This window comes from Aythya ferina (genome assembly GCF_964211825.1).
Source record: "Aythya ferina genome assembly, chromosome: 5".
Taxonomy (NCBI): domain Eukaryota; kingdom Metazoa; phylum Chordata; class Aves; order Anseriformes; family Anatidae; genus Aythya; species Aythya ferina.
In genome coordinates, this window is record NC_140301.1 from 7902131 (window position 1) to 7924400 (window position 22270).

The 22270-nt window shown below is 34.0% G+C and overlaps 1 protein-coding gene across 1 annotated transcript in view; it reads left to right on the forward strand.

Annotated features, from left to right (window-relative positions):
* Nucleotides 1-22270, forward strand: part of DCDC1 (doublecortin domain containing 1) — a 247801-nt gene that overhangs the window by 22582 nt on the left and 202949 nt on the right. The window contains exons 4-6 of the mRNA XM_084521002.1: nucleotides 3251-3450; nucleotides 8160-8253; nucleotides 18570-18733. Of these exons, the coding sequence (XP_084377128.1) occupies nucleotides 3442-3450; nucleotides 8160-8253; nucleotides 18570-18733 (267 nt within the window). The 5' untranslated portion in view covers nucleotides 3251-3441. The remainder of the gene's footprint in view (nucleotides 1-3250; nucleotides 3451-8159; nucleotides 8254-18569; nucleotides 18734-22270) is intronic.

Here is a 22270-nt window from a genome sequence, read left to right on the forward strand (position 1 = left end):
TGCTTGAAGCCTCCTCGCAGGCTTATACTGTAGAATATAGACAAGCTTGTCTTTCAGAGCAATTCTCCAGCCAGCCTTAAGGGGTATTGTAGATGTAACCTTAAAGGGTAGGCAAATTTTTTCTTCATCACATTCTTTGGCTTAAGCAGATGTAATCTTCTTAAATTTGCCTGAAGGCATCTACGGGCTCTTATCATTCAATGCCAAGCAATCTCTAAGTTTCACCTTCTGTCATCTTTCATTATAATCTAAATCAGCTGCCACTTCTTTTCCAAGTACTGCTCTGCACAGGAAGAAATTAAACTACACTTAGTTTCGATACCTAAACAGAAAAACATTCTTTTGCTGTTATCCCAGTCAACTTGTAACACTTGCTTGGATATGAAATAGCATATAATATGTGTCCAATAACTATATAATGAATACCCTATCAAATTTAATCATGGGACAGACTTAGATTAAAATTTTCAATGCATGTTAGAGCTCCTTCATCCAAGGCAGGGCCTTCTGCAATTTCTTTGAAAACACGCCTATTTGAAAAATTTGCAAATGATAGTCAATCCATGTTTTTACTCACTGGTATTGCTTAGTTGAGATCTTAAGATCTGTTGCCCAATGTTAGTAGAGATTTTTTCTCCCAGTAGGTAAACTGGTCTTGCAACCACCTCTTTATTCCCAAATCAGTTTTCTGGATAGGTCACACGTAGGTGTGATTCAAGATACGCTATTCATGTAAATCTTTCTCATTACCACTTGGAACATGTATTGATGGAGGTACCAAGAGATAGTCAGGCCATCCTATATGCTGTGTGGACAGGGTATCCTACATAGTTGACCAAAATAATCTTTTTACAGAAGTGGGAATATAAATTAAAAAATGTCCATAAGAAAAATGTCTTCATAAACTGTTGCTGTTCATGAAGTTTAAAAGTAACCTTTCTGTATGGATAAGTGATTGATATCCTTTGGTGGTTGAGCATGTCCTTTTAAAGAGATATTTATTTTAAGCTCTTCTGTGCAATCCTCTGCAAGTTTTTAAGGGTCCTGTTTCTAAGAAGGTAGCAAAAAATCATTCTTCCTGCATGAATTACAAATCAATAATAATGAACACTTCCCAATTGTTTAATAAAGTCTGAAATGCACAGATGGTTAATGATATTCAGTGAACTCTTCCTGCTTTTCTTGATCTAGCATTGTTACTTTAAGCTGTTGGAGATGAGAACCCAATGTGTTCTGGTTTTATATATGCTATATAAAAGGCTATTTGTACCCTAAGAGTTTGCCTAGTACAACTGGCATTGGCAAAGTCCTTTGATGCTGGAACCTGATCAATGACAGAGGGAATGTTTTGAGTTTTAGCAGCAGATTCCTAACAAGTTCATATGATGTGCTCATGCCAAACTGGATTTCACAGCAACTACTGAATACCTTCCTGACAACTGCAAGTGCATGTGTGCTGTTTGAAAAATAAAATTAAGGCAAAGTTAAGAAATTTACAAGGAACAGGAAGAGCTCTGGAGAACAGATCAGGACAACAAAGCTACATCTGTGTTAAAAAGTTGTACGGCACATGAAAAACAGATCTGTGGGATGAAGCAGTTAGTGCAAAGGAACTTCTGTCCATACTGCACATCTTGTGAGAGATTTTACTATGAGCTAGTTCTTTTCTGTGCAGTGGACTTACGGAAGGGCTTTAGGTACGCTTCTGGAGCACCTCCATTGGTTTAGTTTCATGCAAAAAACATCAGTTTGCATACTCTGAAACTGCTCTGTGAAGTGAATCAAAATACATTAAGTGGAAGCTATAGCTTCCTCACTTAAAAATTGTGGTATTTGTTTGAACTAGAATGTTACTGTAGATGTATCCTTGTGGAGGAAGACAAACTTCTCAGTTTTGTAAATGCCTCAAAATTAAATTCAGTTACTTACTGAGAAGTAACTTTGATTACAAAATTACCCCTACTAGCTTAATAGATTTATAAATACACATTCTCAGTCATGGTAAATTACTATAGTTGAAATTAATTCAATGATGTTTGCTAGTTTACATTCACTGAGGATCTGATCCATGGACTTCAGAATCTAGTGTGAACCTCTATAGGTTGACAGTCAATAAGGATACTTAACTGGTAAACTAATCCATGGTATAATGATTTTTTTTTTTCACACTAATTGCCAATATCAATGTTGATAGCACAATAAATTACCTTGTTTCTCAGACCTTCAAATCACTATGTAAAGCCCAGCCGCTTATATTTTTGTGGTTTAGAGAAGACACATCTATTAATGGAATTAGTGTATGCTTTGTACTTAATAAAGTAGCCTCATGATATAAAGATTTGTGACTTGAAACCAGTTTTTCAAAGGAGCTGTCATGTGTCTGCATAGTCTGACTGTAAAAATGGCAGTATGAGGCTTACATTTTTGAAATGGTGTGTATAGACACATCCCATTAACATCAATTGCAGTTACTAGTCTAAGGAACAGATTTTTAACTGAGCTAATCATCTAACTCCCACTGATTTTAGTGACCTTACATTACTAAATGATTTTTATAGACCTTCAGCCCCTAAGTTTTGAATATATTCATCTCTAACCAAAAATTACTACCAGTACAATGATTATTGCCACAGTTTGGTCTATAGCTAGGTAGCTCCTGTTTATATTTTGCATGCAATGTACAATGATATTCTAAAGATTTAATTGTAACTGCATTTTGTGCAGAAGTGCTACACCATTTAGAGGTCATTTTCTAGTGTTTGGAAAAGAAGAAAACTAACAGTTGAAGTGAAATAAAAATGTCATTTCTATGATGCAGTGTCAGATATGAAACTCAAACGATGTACAAAAGGTTCAGGCTTAATTTTCCTGAAGCAGAAGAAATGAGAGGCATTTCATTTTTGTAGGTGAGAAGTGAAATGTTCCTCTCTGCTCACTGATAGAGGCATGCTAAGGTGAATTTTAATTATGACTAAATTGTGGTATTACTCTTTCATACCCTGAACATCTGTTCCCTTCAGGAATGATGATTTATGCAGGCTATCACTGCAGACAGCTTGCTACAGCTTATGTCACGGTTAGTAGGAAGCTGGTGGTAGTATTTCAGACAATACGAGCTCAAAGTGGAGGCAGGCCAGTGTGTATTTTTAAGGTAATAGGGAAAGGTGAGCATGATGTGTCCATTTTTAATTTTGAATATTTTTTATTTTTTAATTTTTAATATTGACTTTTTTTTTCCTTTTTATTTCAGACCATCTGTCATTAATGAGGAAAGTAACTTGGACAGTGAATGGCCTGGTTCTTCATAATGGTGTCAAGAAAAAGAAAACCAAATCTGTCATTTCCAACTGCACATAAAAAAATGTTGAGAAGAAATCTGACAGATGTATAGTGTTTAAGAACTGCACAGGGCAGGATAACTATGTTGCATCACAAAATCAAATGGAAAAGGTAACCTTTGTTTATTAGCATGTCTACATGCACCTCCAGATTACCTTCATTGCTACCACTGATTTTTTGCTTCCATACAACTATAGATTATTCTTTAAAAAAGTAACCAAAAATTACAAAGCCGTGGGATTCAACAGAACTGGGCTATTACATAAAATTCTCCTTATGTTCCATAAGGACACCTGATCACCCCCTAGCTCTTTAATCTGCTTGGTTTTGCCCAGTAGTCACCTTGCTTCAGATTATGCCTATTTCTTCTCCTAGTTTTGTGAGTGCTGTCTAACAATACATCTTATCTGAAGTTTCATTATCAAGTAATGTTATTTTCTGAGGTTATATATTTGAAAATATTTTATTTTTTAAATAATTAATTATAAATACTCAGTAGCTAAAATATTTTTCTTAAAATCTATGACACTGTAACCATGTAGCAACCTATTTTAAGGTTACACTGTATGAAAGAATCTTTTTTTCCTCTTTAGTACCTTCTTGGCAATTCAATAGGTTTTAAAGCAATATGCTTTCTTTGTTGTCAGGTAAATCTATAATGTTATATGTAATTGTCCTAAAACAAGTATGGCTCATACACTTTATATCACCTCATTTCTATTATTACTCTGTGATATATTTGCTAAAATATATTATATATATAATATATAATATAATATATATATAATATATAATTGCTAAAAGAAGCGGTCCTAGCCACCACCATTTGCGTCTAATCATTGTAGCTCTTCTGCAGCTCCACTGACAGCACAAGGGTTTTGTTCCATCATTCAGTGAACCACATAGGGAAATTGATGTAGGTCAAAAATAAATCAGTTAAAATTGTCAGTTTTAATCGGGAATAGTTTCTAGAATCTGGTTCACTGCACAGCCCCCTAAATGCTTTTGCCAGCACAAGAAAAAGGTTGTATGGGAGTGGAAAGAAACAAATGAGTCTGAAAGAGAAAAACTGTTGGGAAAATTCTTACCTGTACTTACTGCTTGGTATGGGGCAAGGAGAATTAAAGCCAAAGAAAAAGTTATACATTTATGTGTGATTCACATTTGCGTTTTATACAAGCATCTGATCCTCAAATGAAAGATGAATGTATCAAAATACACACATTTAAAATAAATTGAAAATCTATGTCTCAGATAATCAATAGAATGTTAAGTATGAAATATTTAAATCTTCAGAATAGTATTTCATGCAGTCTAGTGATTTAAAACGCAAACATATTTGTTGTTTATAAGTTGACAACAAAAACAAAAGACCATAAAATTGCAATACTGTTAGACTAGAATTCCATCTAGCCTGATATCCTGTCTTTTAGCAGATGTCCAAAGAAAAGTGGAAGAATACAGGCAGTATACAGTACATGTGGTGCATATGAGGATAATATCCTATCATGCCATCCTCATTTTGGACATCCCAAGTCATAGTGTATTCAAATCAAAAAGAGCATTTCAGAAGCACATCATTTTCCCTTTCCGTGAAAGAAATAATATTTGTTATTTGACTAGGACATGAGTCTTTTCCTTTGCAGTTCCTTTGCAGTTCCATTCACCTGGCATGGTTAAAAAAAAAAAAAAAAAAAGCAATTGAAATGTTTGTTTTGTTTTGTTTTGTTTTTAATGTATAGTTAGCAAAATGCTCAGCAGGTCGATCCTGCTTTGGAAAAAGAAAAGGTGTTTTTGCTTCTCTGTAGTCTGTAACAATTTCTTTCCAGACTTTTACCTGTTAGTAGAAAAAGTGGATCAATTAAACAAAGAATGATGTGAATTCACCAAATAATGGTGGATATCTTGACAGGAAGAAAGGTCTCAAATGCATCTGAAGGAAGTAGAATGTTTGATTCTTTTTGTTCTGAAACCCTGACAAAAGGGGTAACACCCTCATTTCAGATATGTAGATCCATCTCACTGAATGAATGAGGAAAAGCAACACAGTCAACAATTGCTGGCTCTGTTTCAATTCTCAAAAAGAAAGATTTGCCAGACTGTATGATCTTCATAGTTGTACGTCTCCATTTAGTCACTGTACAGGCTTCTGATCGAAGAACTGCACACCTAGCATATAGCCCTCAATATACGGATGGAGGATATCAAATGGGATTCATAATTCATTGAAGAAAAGTTTTTTGTTTTCTTTTTTTTTTAGCTGAAAATAACTGTAATTATGCAGTTAAAACTAGAAAAAAATTATAGGTATGTTTATAAAAGTTGAAGAAGGAGGCAAGATAAATAGAGAATTCTTTTCTATTTGTTACATATTTGAACTGGTATGAAACAATTTTCCTGTTCTGTCAAAATTTAGAAGTTTTCTAAAGTACTCTTACTGAGTTAATACCTCTAATAAATTTTCAATCTTTTTTTTTTTTTTTTTTTTTTTTTTAAAAGAAGACTGAATGATCAGAGACTAGAATTTGATATGGGAGACTGAAATACAGGTCCACATTCTGTTTGGTTCTGATTAGCTTTGAATCTGGTTCCACCAAATCTATATGAAATGAGTATTTGCAGTTAACTGCCTAGAAAGCTAAGGGCTATTCACCGTAAAGAGTAAGAAACTACAATTATTGGGGGAACCTTGAGTCCACTGTAAGAAATTGTAATATATTTTACGTTTTCGTGTCTTCTCCCTTACCAGAAAATGAATCTGAGTTATATTAGAACTGGGTCAGAAACATGGCATTTGGGCCCATATATGTGCAAAAATGAGCAGCAGGAAGGACATATATTGTACTTTAGGAATCCTTTAGTGGCATGCAACACCTTCAGGAGAGTTGCATATTTGTGCATGTTAGAATGGCATTGAAGCTATTGTAATTGCACTTGAAAGTGGAAAAAAAGAGAGAGTAAGAAAAGAAAAAAAAAAAAACACAAAACTTTTCATGGTGTGTTTTTTTTTTTGTCTTATTTTAAATTGTATTTCTCTGGAGAGATAGCACCTCCTGTTTGGTAAGCAACGTCAGTTGTGGAATGTAGACTCTCTGTTGGGGTAAGAGATGTATTTTTCACATTTGAGCATGTGCTACTGAAGTTGAACATGGGAATTTTTAACTTGAGACATTCCTGTTAGAATTTACAAAACTGGTAACTTTTTTAATCATACTTTGGCTCCACCTTCTCTAAGAGCATCTTGAAAAAGACAGTTTAGGATGTTCATGTGGCTGACCTGAAGTAGGCATGATGGATGAATAATGTAATTAGTATTTTCCACTTGCCCTTTCTTTTCAATAGTTCTATGAGCAATGAATTTCTCCTGGACAAAAGTATTGCTATCTCTGTCATCACAAAGTAACTTGTGTGCTATCTATCTTAGACTTTCTTTCTGAGAATGACAGGTAATTTCACTAGCATCTTTTCAGTGGCAGTTTCTGCTTTAATCACACAGCATCTATCCTGTTGACTTATCTCTTTCATAAAATTTGCATTGGTATTGCACAATATAAAAACAACTATTGTGTATGTTCTCAAGTATTGTGATTTCTGTACAACCTGGACAAAAGCAATCTAAATATTCAATAAAAGTATTTTGGTTTATGTATAGCAAACAGAACATGTATTTCAACCTTTTACATACTAAGTTGACTGAGCTATGTAATTTCATGTTAGTTTGAAAATCCAGTTGAACATATAATCCTAATAGTGGGTGGATTATCTCTAAAACAATATTTCTGATACATGACTAGGAAAATCAGAGCAATGTGGAATGATTTAGAATTTGACTGTAAACACAAGAAATGGCTTGTGATATCCCCTATTGTGATGGTACGCAAAAGGCCAAAACATTATGTTTGGGTTGTTTTATTCTTCTAGCTGTTTCTAAAGTGGTTACTGTCTTTACCAGCAGAATAAAATGCTATCTATGATTAAAAATTTCAACTAATCCAGGAACATGTATTTGCATTTTCAATAGGAATCAGAGAAAAAATTAAACAATTTTTACTTTTCCAGAGATTAGCTATTATTATTATTATTATTAATTATTTTAAATTCAAAGTATGTGCTCTCTATTCCAAGTATGTAGTTAGCATAAAGGTGTAGCAGGGACAATAGAGCCCCTATCTCTCTCATGCAGTAGCTGGTGTTATTAATGTGTGCACTAGTAGGCCATACATTTTCTACTGCTAAAGAGTGGAAGTCACTGAAGTCACTGAGTTACTTTTAAGACATTGCTACCCTGTTTCATATTTCTACTATGATCATATATGGTCTATGAATGCACTTCTAAAAAATTACACAGGGCTTTAGTCTTTTTGTGTAGCTAAGCTAATTAGAAATTAATAGCAGTTTTCTTTCTGTATCTTAGTATGTCTATAAGGTCTTAATTAATTACTTAATTTTTCTTTTTAATTTCATACTATTTCACTTGGTAAAAATCACATAACATATTATTCTATCTGCAATTACTTTTTTTCCCCCCAAAGAAAACTTTGAATATTTGATTTAACATGTTTCTTATAAATTTGCTTATACAGAAAGATTTATTTACCAATATGTATAGTCATTACTGAAAATCAAAGGATCAACAGCTGTATGGTGAATTTCACGTGGGGTGTAGTCTATACTGCAAAGACATCTGTTATCTGAGTGATTAATATTTCAATTGTAGCTGTTTCAAGTTATGTTAGGATGAGTTTGTTTGTTTTTCTTAACATATTTGTTAAATAACCAGCTCTTATTTATTTGCAGTAACACCTTTCCTTTCTGTAAAGTTCTTAGGTGATTGTACACTAAGAGTGTGGTATTATCTCACTGAAGAATGGAAAGTCAATGTGTGTGGAGAAAACGCTGCCAGTATCATAAATGGTAAGTAGCATTTGTAGGACAGGTTTTCTATTTACTACATCAAGGGCTTTAGAAGAGCAAATCTACAAATATTTCTTTTATCCTTTCTGCATGTTGGTGCCTTTAATTTGAGTTAAAAATTGCAAATAGTCAGTAATAAGCTCATGATATAACCATTGTTTTTGTGTGGTTGTAGCATATTAATATTTGCATTATTTTTCATCCTATTTTCAGTAATTGCACTTTTTTCCTGTAGATAACTTATTTAGTCTAAGAGCTTTTTCTTGCTTTTTCAATGGGGTAACACACGCTGTTTCTCTCTTCTACCCTTGCATATGGTCTATAAATAAGACATTGCTCTAACTCTGCGGTTTAAGAGCGCTCAAAAATGTTTTTTCTTTGAGCTTTCTTTCAGGGGTGTTTTCTAACAAATAGTTATACCTGTGTAGTATAAATTTAATTAGGCATTTAAGTATATATCCCTATGGCATTTTTTTCCTTATCTTTGATATTCAGACCAAAGATTTTTAGTAAAAGGTTTTAAATAAATAAATGTAAGAGCTTCAGACTTCAGAGGTGCCTGGGTCTATAAATAATCCTATGGTGAGGGAAGTATCCAAGGAAAACAGCCCTTGTATATCATTAAAAGAAGACTTAAAATCTACGGGTTGTGTGCCTGATTATGTATCTACCTAAGTGGTGTACTTGCTCCTTTTCTATTCCTAATCACTTTGAGAGAAGCAAATCAGATTTCATTCTGGCTAGTAGCAGAGCTTTCAGGCTTTTTTGTATCCCCTCTCAAGCCAGGTACCATTCCCTGGCCTCATTATAATCAATTTCTTGTTATTTCAAAGTTTACAACTACTTTCAGATCGAAGATATAACCAATAATCCTTTTTAAACATTAAAAGAAACGGGACACAGTAATGCTATAGAGAATGCTCCTGAAAGTTGTTGCAGTAAGAAGAGTGCGTTAGCCTCAGCTAAATATTGCCCAGAACTGTCTGCGGACAAACTGCAAATATCTGCCTTGGTGTATCTGCCTTGATTGTGAAATCCAGTACTGTGATGAAGATAACTTCAATGTCAATTACATGGCCTGTCTAGGAATCAAGCCATATATTTATTTACTGCACTTCATCCTAAAGTTTAACTTCAGATTCAGTCTATAACATTTTTATCCTCGGATGTAGAATTCAGCATATATATCTTGTTTGAAAAATCCAGAAGTAAACTGGAATTGATCCCATGGCTTGAGAAATGCTTTTATTCTTAACCTAGCTAAGATAATAATTATGAATTTAGAAGCAGATCTCTGTGGAGCTTGTATCTTTCTCTTTCTTATAGGGGTACAAATCTCACTCTATGCCTATTATCAGGTATTGTGTGCTACACAGCATTTTTCTTCTTTTATGCCTCTATTGCCTATTTTTAAGGGAGTGTGTATATTCAATGATTTCTCAGACCAGTAATAATTGGCATCAACAGATGCAGCTAATTAGCTGGTCTATTCAGACCAATTTATAGTAATATATATAATGTAATGTAGTATAATGCTATATAAGTTATACATTATTTTATGCGTTTTATTATTATAGTAAATGATGCCTTCTAATATGTATGAAATGTATTATGTAATATATATACTTACATATAATGTAATACTAATACAAGGAGTATATGTTTTACATGAAAATTTGACAATTAAATAAAACTAAGTGCTCAGTCCTGAGTTCCACTCACCTGTTTGAAGTTCTAAAACTCCATTGGAAGGCACAACTAAATCTATTGAATTTATTTTGACATGCAGAACATACACCCTGTAAAGACCTTATTCTGTTTAGTATAGAAGGCACAGTATGAGCAGGGAAAATAAAAAGATGATTGAACTAGTCTGGCAAATGTGTAGCTGCTGACATCATGGGTTGTAATCAAGAGAACACTGACACAATGTTAAGTTCCATTATAAGGCATCTTTACCTGACTCAGTAAATTAGAGTGCATAAAAACTATGAGATCAATTTTTCCTCCTCCTGGCATACTTCATAGCAGTATGTATATCTGATTGAATGGATATACATTCAATGTATATCTGATTGAATGGCATCTTTGGTTCTTAAGTAATAGTTTTTAGAATAATATCTGGAGTTGTGTGCTATGAAATCTGTTTATAACCCTTCCTAGGAAGCATTTTTAAATAATTTCAGTCCATTAGAAGTAAGCCTTCTGCTTGAATACAATAAAGATCTTCTAGGTCATACTTACAAACATTTACCCTCATTTTCTCCAAGACCTCTCTCTACCCTCTCCATATATTATATGCTTACTGAGAGGCAGTATGCATTGTTTTTTTTCTTCTTTTAAGTCTTAACTTATGCACACTAGAACTGCAGGAAAAAGGAGGGATAACTACTAGGCAAACAGGAATCCCATCAAGTTCAACAAAAGGAAATGCAAAGTCCTGCAGCTGGAAAGGTGTAATTCCATCTACCAGTATGGGCTGGGAGCCAATCAACTGGGAAGCAGCTTTGCAGGAAAGGATTTGGGGTCCTGGTGAATACCAAATTGGCCATGAGCCAGCAATGCACGCCTGCAGCAAAGGCTAACAGCTTCCTGGGCTGCATTACAAGAGCATCGTGAGCTGGTCAAGGGAGGTGATTCTTCCCCTCTGCTCAGCAGAGGTGAGGCACAGCTGGAGAGCTGTGTGCAGCACTAGGCTTCTGCATACAAGAAGATACAGACACACTTAAGTGGGTCTAGTGAGGGGCCATGAAGATTATTAATAGATAGGAGCATCTGGCTTAAGAGAAAAGGCTGATGGAGCTGCCTGTGGCTGTTTAACCTGTTAAGACAAAGTTCAGGGAGGATTTTAGCAGTGTGTATACATGTCTGATAGAGGGGAATAAAGAAGAATGGATCCAGGTTCTCATTAATAGCAGTCAATGAATGGTTAAGCAGAAATGGGCATAAACTGAAGTGCAGGAAATTCCATTTAAACATAAGAAAATGAATTCTTACTGTGAGGGTGGTCAACCACTGTTTGCCTAGAGAAAATGTGGGAAACGAGTTATGAAAAAAGCAGCTTTTTCATTCATGATTACTTCTTGTGTTCTTCCAATGTTGCGTCAATTCAAGTCTCCTAGAAGGTCTTACTGAAAAGACTTGTGCATCAGCTAGATCGTTGCAGACTCACACTATACTCACATTCATCAGTATAAATATTAAACAAAGGAGAGATATTAAAAATCACATATGACCTGGATTGAAATTGAACTGAACTAAAGCATCTATCTTTTTGTCTTAATATGACTATAATCATCACACACATACACAGGCATATAAAAGCAGTACACTTTAGTAACAGCAGTCAATTATTACTCTGTATTTCTCTTCTGGTCTTAAATTGCTCTCATTTTTAGGTTTGTGACTAAACTTTAACACAAGCGTGGATGGAAAACCTGGTTGCAAGCCTTATTTGACTAGAGTCATTCATTCATTCTAAGTTAAACATTCACACGTAATTAGTTTTCATAAGTTGTTTATAACATTGGAAACAAATTCTTGTGTTTTATTCTGAACTGATGAATCTTAACCAGAGGAGATGAGATAATATGGTATGTATAGTGAGATTGCTATTGCACAAACAGAGCATCGTGAGTGTTGCAGTAAGTTTGATATTGACATACATTACCTTTCTTGTTCTGTGGAGATACTGCAATGTGAATACTCTCCTGCAGGCCATCACAGGTTGTCACTTCTGGTTGCTGTTGGCTTGTGTTTGCTGTGGTCCCACAGACTGCTGGTTATAAGGTCACAAGCAATGTTGTGGTGTTTGGAAATGTGTGTCATTCCTGCACGTAAATGGACAGAGGAGTAAAATTAAGGCTGTAGTAACTCTTTTTTTTTTCTGCCTGGAAAGATATTTTCTACAATAATTTTTTAAAAATAGGAGATTATGATTCTGAATTCTGAAACTTTGCTAAGTTCTTTATAGCCTGAGTCATATAAATGACTTAATATTTAGACAGTATCATTAATTAGGAGGACAGCCATTTCAGTCCTATGCTATTTTTACTTTTACGTAGCAAGATATTTAAATTAATTTTCTCTGCTGACCAGTTACAAGCTATTCTAGTTTAAAAAAAAAAAAAAAAAAAAAAAAAGAGCAAGAAAAGGAAAAAAAAATGTGCAGGGTGGTAGAAGTGGAGAAAGAGGCATAAAGTGTATTGGAAAACTACCAAATGTCCCCTGCAAATGGACCCTATTCAGAATCAGTAAGCGTATGATGAGTGAAGTGGTTTTGAATATCGCCTTTAGATTCCATGCTGTTACAAGGCCAGCCCCGAACATGGCAACTCTTATTTCCACACACAGTACCTCTTCACTCTCAATTTAACCCAAAAATCTGATGAACCCATTACTCCATACTTGATTTCATGGAACAAGGAGTAGATATAGTTACAAATGATCAATCACAAGCCGTGAACCAAAGCAGCAAGGCATTAACAATTCACACCATTTCGGTCCACTTGCTCAAGCAGAAGATGTGCCAGCATATTTAATGCACAGCTACTTCGTTCAGTTCAAGAAAAGGCATGACTCATGCTCATTTTAGGAACCGAGGAGACTTCGTAGGCTTTCATGCCTACTAACCACTGAGTGTTAGAGTTTGCACTTCTAAACAATTAATATAACCAGGTGTCCAGTAGAGGTCACACAGAGAGAGAAGTTTTCAAATTAAATTTTGCTGTGGTTAAAAATAAATAGAGGGATGACCTGGGAAATGGTTCCCACAATAAAGCCAAGTTCTATTCTAGAAATTTGTATTGTACAATCCACATCTTGTTCAGCAGTATTGTAACATTGTAGACCCCACAGGCATATGCCGTCAATTTAATGGGATCACTGAAAAAGCAAAGCAGCTGTGAAAGATTGCTTTAAGTACAGCAATCGTGTGCTTGTCATTCTGTTCAATGGTGGAAAAATCCAAATTCGGATAGGCATCAGTATTTAAGAAAATGACTGCTAAAGCATCTCTCATAAGTACCTTAGGGACAATACGATTTGACATATAGCATGTAAACAAAAGTACACAGCAGCTGTTAGATTAGTTTTTGTTTGAGTAAAAATACACTGACATAATTTAAACAACACAGGAAACCACATGTTCTCCATCATTCAGCTTCCCTATTTAAACTGCAATTTTGGATAGTACATGCCAGTTGCTCTGGACAGAGTCATGTGGTGTTTGCTAAACGTAAGGAACAGTGAAGAACAGTGTATGGCAGCACGATCTCACACCCTCCATCTAATACATATTATCATGTACAGTACATATTGGAAGTACCTTCAGGAAAAGCCTATTGCCAAAGAAGTGTGAAAAAAAAATCTGGTATTTTGATGGTATTGAAACATTTTTTCCAATAGCAGAAAAATATTAATGCTTACTTTCCTGTTGTTCTGATACCACTATTTTTGAAAAAAAAAAAATCCTTTTATAGATTGTTTGCGAAGAGAAATGATGTGAAGAAGAAATCAGAATAATACTAATGTTTATATTCCAATAATGTCATGAGTTTAAGAAGAAAGTTAATAAACTGAATTATTGGGTATTAGGTTTTTTTTTCTTTCTTTTTTTTTTTTCTTTTTGCAACCTGAAGATTCCAAATTACCAGAGGGTGATTTTCCCATTCCCTTACAAATATGCTGATTACTTTTTGTGAATATCCTGCTGGCCTTTGGTTTTCATGCTTCCTGTTATGTCATGCATTCCATTTAATAAATTCTGCACTCATAATTTTCCAGAAGTTTAAGGATGAGACAAAGAAAACATTTTTTTTTTCTCTCTTGTTTGTCCCAATGACTTTATGCCATTAAGTGCATCAATTTAAAATCTCTGGGTTTTGTTTTAGGGAAAGTTTTTCATCCTTGTTCTTTAGAAGAATGTAAAACTACACTATAAATCAGTTATTTTCAAGGTAATTCAATGTTTGTCATATGATATAAACTCAATCAAAATCAAAATAAAAGCAATAAAGGTATACATTTCAACTTAGATGAGGAGCAGAGTTCCCAGGACACTCTCCTCTTATCCAAGGATGAATATCTAGCAGCTAAGACTGCTACAATGAGAAAATTTAGTCAATTACAAAGAAAAAAATGCAGACAAGTACTAATGGAGTATTTTGAACAATGTATAAATTGGGTTTGAAAACATGAAAAAATTACAAAAGAAAGGGGAAAGGGATTTTCATTTAAAATATTTTCTCTAACTTCTGATTACGTTCCTTTCCACGGCTTCCCGTGAAAGGAGGTTTCCTTCCTTCACAATGTCTTTCATTTTCTGATAAGGGACTCAGTTTGTCTTATTACTGTCTCAGGATTTGCATAAGTACCTCATAATAATACCTCTAGCTTCCTGAGAGACACACATCATGGTGAGTCATTCCTAAACCTTCCCAGATAGCTCGTGTACTTTCTTTACGAGGGTTAGCCTTTATCTTGTTTTGCTGTGTGTAATACGGTTTTACTGAATGTCATAATCCTGTTTAATAGTTCAATGTTTGCAATGTTTCATCAGCTATAATGTTGAATGGACTACACAAAGCTTTAGAGTAGACTTGCAAATCTTTGGGAATTTTTGCCTATAAACTCTTTTTGCCTTGCTGTGTAGACTGTTGTTTGTTTAAAGCCATAATTATCAAAGCAGTCTAGTGGGGTTGGGAAGTATTTTGTGAACTTACTATTAATACTCTTTTAGTTTTCATAAGCTTATTAATTCAGACTAATAGCTTCTTTGTTTTAAATGAGTCACCAAGATGGCCAGGAACCTGGAAGCAGTACATCGGTATATTATTGGCTGGTGTCAATATTAGGCACAGGTAGCAGATGGGATATTTTGTCTAGTTATGTCTAATCTAGTCATCGATCACAGCTAGCTCTTCATTTAAAATTATTACTTTTGCGTATCTACATCAGTTTCAAATGTGAACAACATAATCAGTCCTAAAGTAGGAATACTTTTTGAGCAACAGTGTTTTTTTAAAGTGCTAAGGATATCTTCCAGAATTACAAACCTGATACCCAGAGCAATAAATGGACTATTTAGTAAAAGTATAATGTTCTGAAATGACTTACTTGCTATTCAATCTTTAATGCTTTCCCTTTCTAGGGACACAGGTTTCTACTTCAGTGAATGCTTAATAACTTAAGTATAGTTTTTTTATAGTTTATTTCTTGATTTTTTTAAAAGAAGGTCAAAAGAATGTGAAAAAGTTAAAAAAAATACAAGCTGTTTGAGATTATAAATCTGGCAACATAAAGGCTGAGCATGGAATGAAGCAAACATTATGGATAGAATCAGCTGATGTTTATGGAAACAATTGTTGCTTATGCAAAATGAATTGGGTCTGCTACTCAGTGTGACTGATTAAAAGGCAATTTGGGTGTTAGGCATGTCCGAAAGATGTGACACTTTGGGTCTTTTCACTTCTAAGACATTCCAACAGGTTCAGGAGCTGTCCCCTCTCTGGTCTGGAAGTATGCAGTATCTTCAGAGGTCAATCAGCACGGCTTTATTATATTTATCTTGAAATTATTTGTGATAAAATAATTAATGTTATAATTAGCCTTCAAATTTAACATCTGATTCCCATATACAAACATTTTGTCATGGCTGTGTTTCAGCCTGCTTGCAGACTCAGAAATGCATCACTACTTGTGCTTATTTTACTCTTTGTTTGTAATCTTATTCTTATGGTTACGAAATTCAATGAAGTTATTCATAAAAGTTCCAGAAACAGATTTTCATCTTTCTATTTAGTTTGAATGAGGTATGAGTAGATCCACTCCCCATCACATAATATCAAATGTGGATTTAATTTTGATACTGCCTAATTAAGTAAATTCATTCTTGCCAGTCTTCCTGGTCAGACCTCACTCATTACTTCACTTTCTTAATTTTATGTCTGAGTACAGTGTTAGGGTGTAAGTGCATTGTTAGAATAGTCTGGAAAAAATATTAATTCACTGATTGTAATCTGGAAATCATTTTTGCAAGTTTTAATAGCAAATATTTAATCCTATGTAGCATGCATTCTGGTTTGAAGTCTACTTTAACTGCATATTTTGAAAACGTTTTGCAGCATTACTTAGGATAATCAATAAGAGTAGGTTAATATACTTGTTAATCTTGTCCAGTGAATCACAGTCAGCCTTATTTTGTGAAGTCTGGTCTGTCTTTAGATAAGTGGGATTTTTGTCTTTAACTTAAGTATCAACAGGGTTTCAACTCATTTTCTTAAGTTCCTGCAGAACATTGAACCTGTGTGTGTATATATACAAATATATATTTCCATATCTTCTTACATTTCTTCTATTTTCATCCATCTGATATTGTTACAAGCTTCTGCATACCGTTTTCCACTTCTGCAACAAAGTGAAAGTACACCTGAGATTCTAAATTGCTTTGGAAGAATGATGTCATAGGCTTTCATTCAAAAGATTACTGAAATGCATGTAGTTAACCACGTGGATAGTCCTTTAGATCTAAATGGAACTTCTGTAGTGCTTCTATTTATTCTTGTATTAGCATATTTTGCTTTACTGAGATCATATAGTCTTGTAAACATCACAGCAATGCTGGAACTTCAGTGGGGTTTAAATAACTAATTGTTAATGATTCAGACTAATTCAGAAAAGACGTTTTATGCTAAGTATGCAGGATGGAAGTAGGCGCAAGGATATCTGCTGAAGAAGTAGGCACAGTATATGGAAGCTCTCAGGACTGTTTATGTGAGCATGAATAAAACTGCTGACTAGATGATTATATCACAAAATTCTGGAAGTCAGAAGACTGGAATTTTAACATGACATTAAAAAAAAAAAAAAAAAAAAAAGTGCCTTTCCCCAAAATAAACATGGCTTTGATTAACCATGTGCTAAAATCATGCATAAAATATAATGACTTGAGCAAAGAACAACCTGTGGTATGTTTACCAATCTCTTTATTTTTGAAGATGGATTTAACTGTATGTTACGATCCTGTATTTTCCCAAAGTCTCCAGTTATGAGAGGACTCATGTATGGAAGTTTCTAAACTGTACTCTTAGTTTGGGCTCTGTTTTTGCAGCTGAGTGACAAACTATTGAAGTCATGTCTGAATGGAAAGTTTCTCAAAAAAATTTCCGAAGTTTAATCCACCCAATGCTATTTTTTCTGACAAAACATGTAGTTCTTCATTAGTATGCATGTACATAGGAAATTCACCATTTATAACATACCTAGGTTGCAAATGTGACTTCAGATTATCTAGATGTGAAAATTATACGTATAGTTTATTTGCATTGTTCACCAACGTACTTTATACTCTTATTTATTTATTTTCTTGCCTATTTCTAGAAAAACAGGTTTGAGGTGGGGCTTTTTTCCTCCTCTTCTCCTGCTCCTCCACCTCCTCCTCCTCCTCCTTCTCTTTTTATTTTAGAATATTAGGTAAATGCCTGAAATGCTAGTTAATGCTATTTTATTTTGTCACATAGGAGGCCACATGTGTATTATGCACACAGTACAGTAAAATACAAAATATCTGCAAAATACATTCTCAGTAATGCCATAAGCTAAAATAATAATGCCTTATTTGTCACAGATATTGACATTAGGTTCCTGAAGAAGAACTTTTCAATCTTTAGAGTGATTTGAAATACAGGAACAGCAAGAAAAAGATCTTGTTGAGACCATCACCATGAATCAATTTTATCTATCTTTTTATTTGACCTTCCTGCATTATTAAACAGCTACACTGAGCTTTTTATTTGTTAGGAATTTTTTTTTTTTTTCAAGTAGTAACACTGAGAAGGTATTATTGCTTATGAGACTGTTGATTATATTTTATGAGCACTGCATTTATAATACGTTAGGTATATGTAAGCTCCTCAACAGGAAACTGTGTGTAGAAACAACATGGATCTTGCAATTTTATCAGGACAATGCAAGTAGATTTCAGCAAGGTTGGTTCCAACTCATCTGTGATAAATGAGAAGATAAGGCAATCAGTGCACACCATGACACTCTGTGCAGCTAGTTAGGCACACTTCAGAACTATTCAGGTGTGCTCACGAAGCTTATGAGTCTTTCATGGGGGGTGTCTCAATATAAATACGTCCTTCATGGTGACCACTGGAAATGCAGGAGTTGCTTTTCCAAGACTTAACCCAGGTCAGATATAAATAATAGATATTAAGAGTTAGTTCAGAAGCTGAGGCTGTGTTAGAGACTGTATATTTCGGTTGGGTCAAAAGAATGCTTTTTTTTTTTTTTTCCTTCTTGTCTTTGCATAGCTCCTCTGCTTGACAGATGCCTGCAAAATTCCATCACACCTTTGCATGGACCTGTGTGGGTCTTTAAGAGAGAAGTTTTCAGCCTCTCAGGAGCAAAGATAAATATCCCAGGACTTCTATTGGCCCTGCACCAGCGATTAAAGTCTGCAAACTGTTGCAAACAGGTAAGTTGTCCCACTCTTTAAAAGTCTGCTTTTCTGTTTTTGTTTTGCAATGTACTAATTATATAAAAATAATTATTGGCACTTTGTCATAAAGAAGTGTGACATATTGCATAAGCTGCATTATCTGCTAGGAATACTAAATATATAATCACAAGCCAAACAATAAAGGAGCTAATTGTGTTTCTTTTTTGGTATGGGATGTCACAGATTTCCCGTTTTCTTACTGCTTACTGTGCTTAGATGTGATCATCCTTATGTAATCCTTTAAAGCAATATTTTTTCATATCTTGTTCTGCACATGTGGTTTTTAATGGTCTGATGGATCTTCCCATAAAACTAATTTCAGTAATTATATAGATGAAACATTTCTTTGATAAATAAAATACGTATAAATATAACTGGTGTTGCATTATGAAAAAATTAAATAACTATATAATATTTACAGCCCCCCACATTTAATTACTAAACATGTACCATTAAATAAATATACCAGAAATGCATTTTAATTTGAAAAAAAAAAGTAGAATACAGATGGTGAATATATGTAACACTATGGGTGCAATAGGATGATTTTTTTTTTTCTAATTAGGTGTTTTATTTTAGGAGATAAAAGTAAAAGACAAGAAAACAGTGATCTTGTTCAGGGTAGTTACTTAAGTTCCTTTTATACATGTAAGAATGTATACATTTTTAAAGATTAGGTGAGTTGTTTATAAAAATAGTAGCGTACAGATTTTCCAGGAAAAATACTACATAGAAATTAAACAACCAGCTAGGAAACTAGGATTTAAAAATGATCTCAGGCCACAGAGTTAAGAATGACTGTATCAGATAGATCATACTACCAGTCTATGTAGGAAGGGGGAGGAGAGGTGCAAGCGAAGTGTCAGTCACACTGTTTATACAGCACCTCCTGCTGTCAGATCCATAAAGAGAAATGAGAATTGACTTTAGAAGAGACTATTCCTGTCTAGAGTTAATAGTGGTCAGCAAGAAGAAATAAAAAACAAACAAACAAAAAACCCACCAACAATCCAAAAACAAAAATGAGAGAGCATGTGAAAAAGAAAAGCTTGTTTCAAACTGTTTCTGAATCAGTACAGTGATATATTAAAGACTGAGAAATATCTTTACACATTTTATTGATAATTCTTCACTTTTAAGACTATGTTGCCTGTCCTAAAGGCCACAGAAATTAGATGTATTACTTTCCAGTGTCTTAACATATGTAACTCATGTAGGAAATATATATAAAATGCTTACAAGTATTTAGCAAGTATAATGGTAATTAGTAGAATAAAGCAGACAATGGAACTTTTAAATGAAAATTCATATGCAAGTCATTTATTGACTAGTTTTTGCTCTTCTCTGTGAAGAACATATAAAGACATTTCAGTAAATTAACTTATGTTAATCATTCCTCTGGTGATTATCTGGCAGTATTCAGTTGGAAATTGTAAGTGACAAGAAAAATATAATAATTTTAGTAGATTTGAAATCTCTTCTGAAGGCAAATGGTTCTTTATAATGAAAGGCTTGCATATAGACATATGTGCATTATAACATTTCTGGACATTTTTAGCTTTTAATAGGCTTCAGATTACGAGGATAAATGTATGAATTCATTTATGTATATGACAGTTAATTGTCTACAAAAAAAACTTATGATTAAAATATTTTAATAAACATTTCAAATTGGTTTAAGTGCTTAAATGAAATTTTACATCAGAAGGATGTTAAGTGTTTTGTGCAGTTAATGTGTTGAAAGCTTGTGTTAGTTTGAATTATACTACTTCAAAGATAAGATATGACATATAATTCAGTTTGAAAGTGTCTGTTAATTTTGCCAACCATTTTATTACTGAAGTTGTATTAGTACTGAATATAAACGAAGTCAGTACAATCACTGTAGGTCATCTTGTACTGTAAGTATAAAAATGCTTTGAAATAACTGTCTTTATTACATATTCCTTACGCTGCCCTTTGTTGTAAATAATTAAAACAAGTTTGTTTTGTAAAGAGCATATTGTTTTATGCTATAGATACAAGGTTAGGATGCATGCTACAAAAGAACCAGGCCATTCGATCAAAGTAGTGTATCACTTGGTCCTGTTGTGCCAAAGGCCTGCCAGCACAATGCTATGATGACGGCATGCAGCATTCATACCGATATAACATCTAGCTGTTACTTGAGTATATTTAAAATATTTTCTTGATATCAGTTTATCTCACTGTTAATTTGACACTTTACATTATTTGTATTTACTTTGTCTTTTCATTTAGAATCACAGAATCATGTAGGTTGGAAAGGCCCTCTAAGAGCATCAAGTGCAATCGTTAACCTTAAATAAAAAGGGAATGGAGGTTAAAAAAAAAAAAAAGTGGGGGGGTTTGGGGGGAAGGGTGGATTCCTCGATCCAGTATTACTCTGCTAAGACAATATACTCTGTCCCTTGAAATATAATACTGCATACAACTAATAATATGCCAATACATGTTACTTCTGTTAAAATCCATGTGGACTTCAATTTAAAATACATGCATTGAATTAAAACAATGCATGGTTTCTGGTCCGCACTGTGTAGTAGTTGCACAGTTTTTGTAATCACTTTGTTGCTTCTTGCCCCAGAGGAAGGAAGCAGTGAGGAGCTACCATCTCTTTTCTGTAGTCTTTGTATCCTTTTAAAGAGGGCAATCAGTATTCTTCTGTTAGCATTCCTTGAATAATATAAGGTGGAGTGAACTAGGTAAAACTGAGAGTACTTGGAAGTTTGGGAAATGGTTTGTGCACTACGTTTAAGGAAGGAGAAGGAAAAACATCTGTAACTATATACTACAAAGCCTTTTTGTTTTCTTTCTAATTTTGTTTTCTAATTGCAAATGCATATCTGTATGATATGATAGAAGCTTCACTAAAATCTTAATAAAGCTCATGTTGACATTTTAATGTCATGAATTCTGTGACAGTAAAATATAGTTTTCTAACAAAAAAGCAAAGTTTAAAGAATAGTACTATTAGAATTACTCTGTTATTACTACTTCAGATGGTGGTCTTATGCTTTATATTTTCAACATGCTTTTGCTGTGTCTCTTGGAATTTCTTAGATTCCCAAATGAATTTAAAGGTAACATTCTGTTTATTATGCATATAATATACATAATTGGGTACTTGCATGTAAGATATTTTTAAAGGTTTTAGTCAAGCTACTATACTTTCTATTAAAAATATTTTTACAAGAAAAACATCTACAAAATGGAATTGCGCTAAAATTTAACTCCTAACAATAGGAATAACATTATATCTGATAGTACGAGATATAGTTAACACTTTCAGAGGTGGGGGATGTCCATCTCATTAGCATTCTTCATATGTAGTGGTGCTGTTGGTGGGGGTGTTGAAGTAGGAATGCCATTGTGCTGGGTTCCAGTGTTTGGGGACAAACACTGCTGTGGAAGGAACGTGTGAAAAGGCCATAGTACTGACAGTGAATGAGGAAGGCTGTGCTTTCTGTATACTTCAAGCAGGGAAGCTGTCAT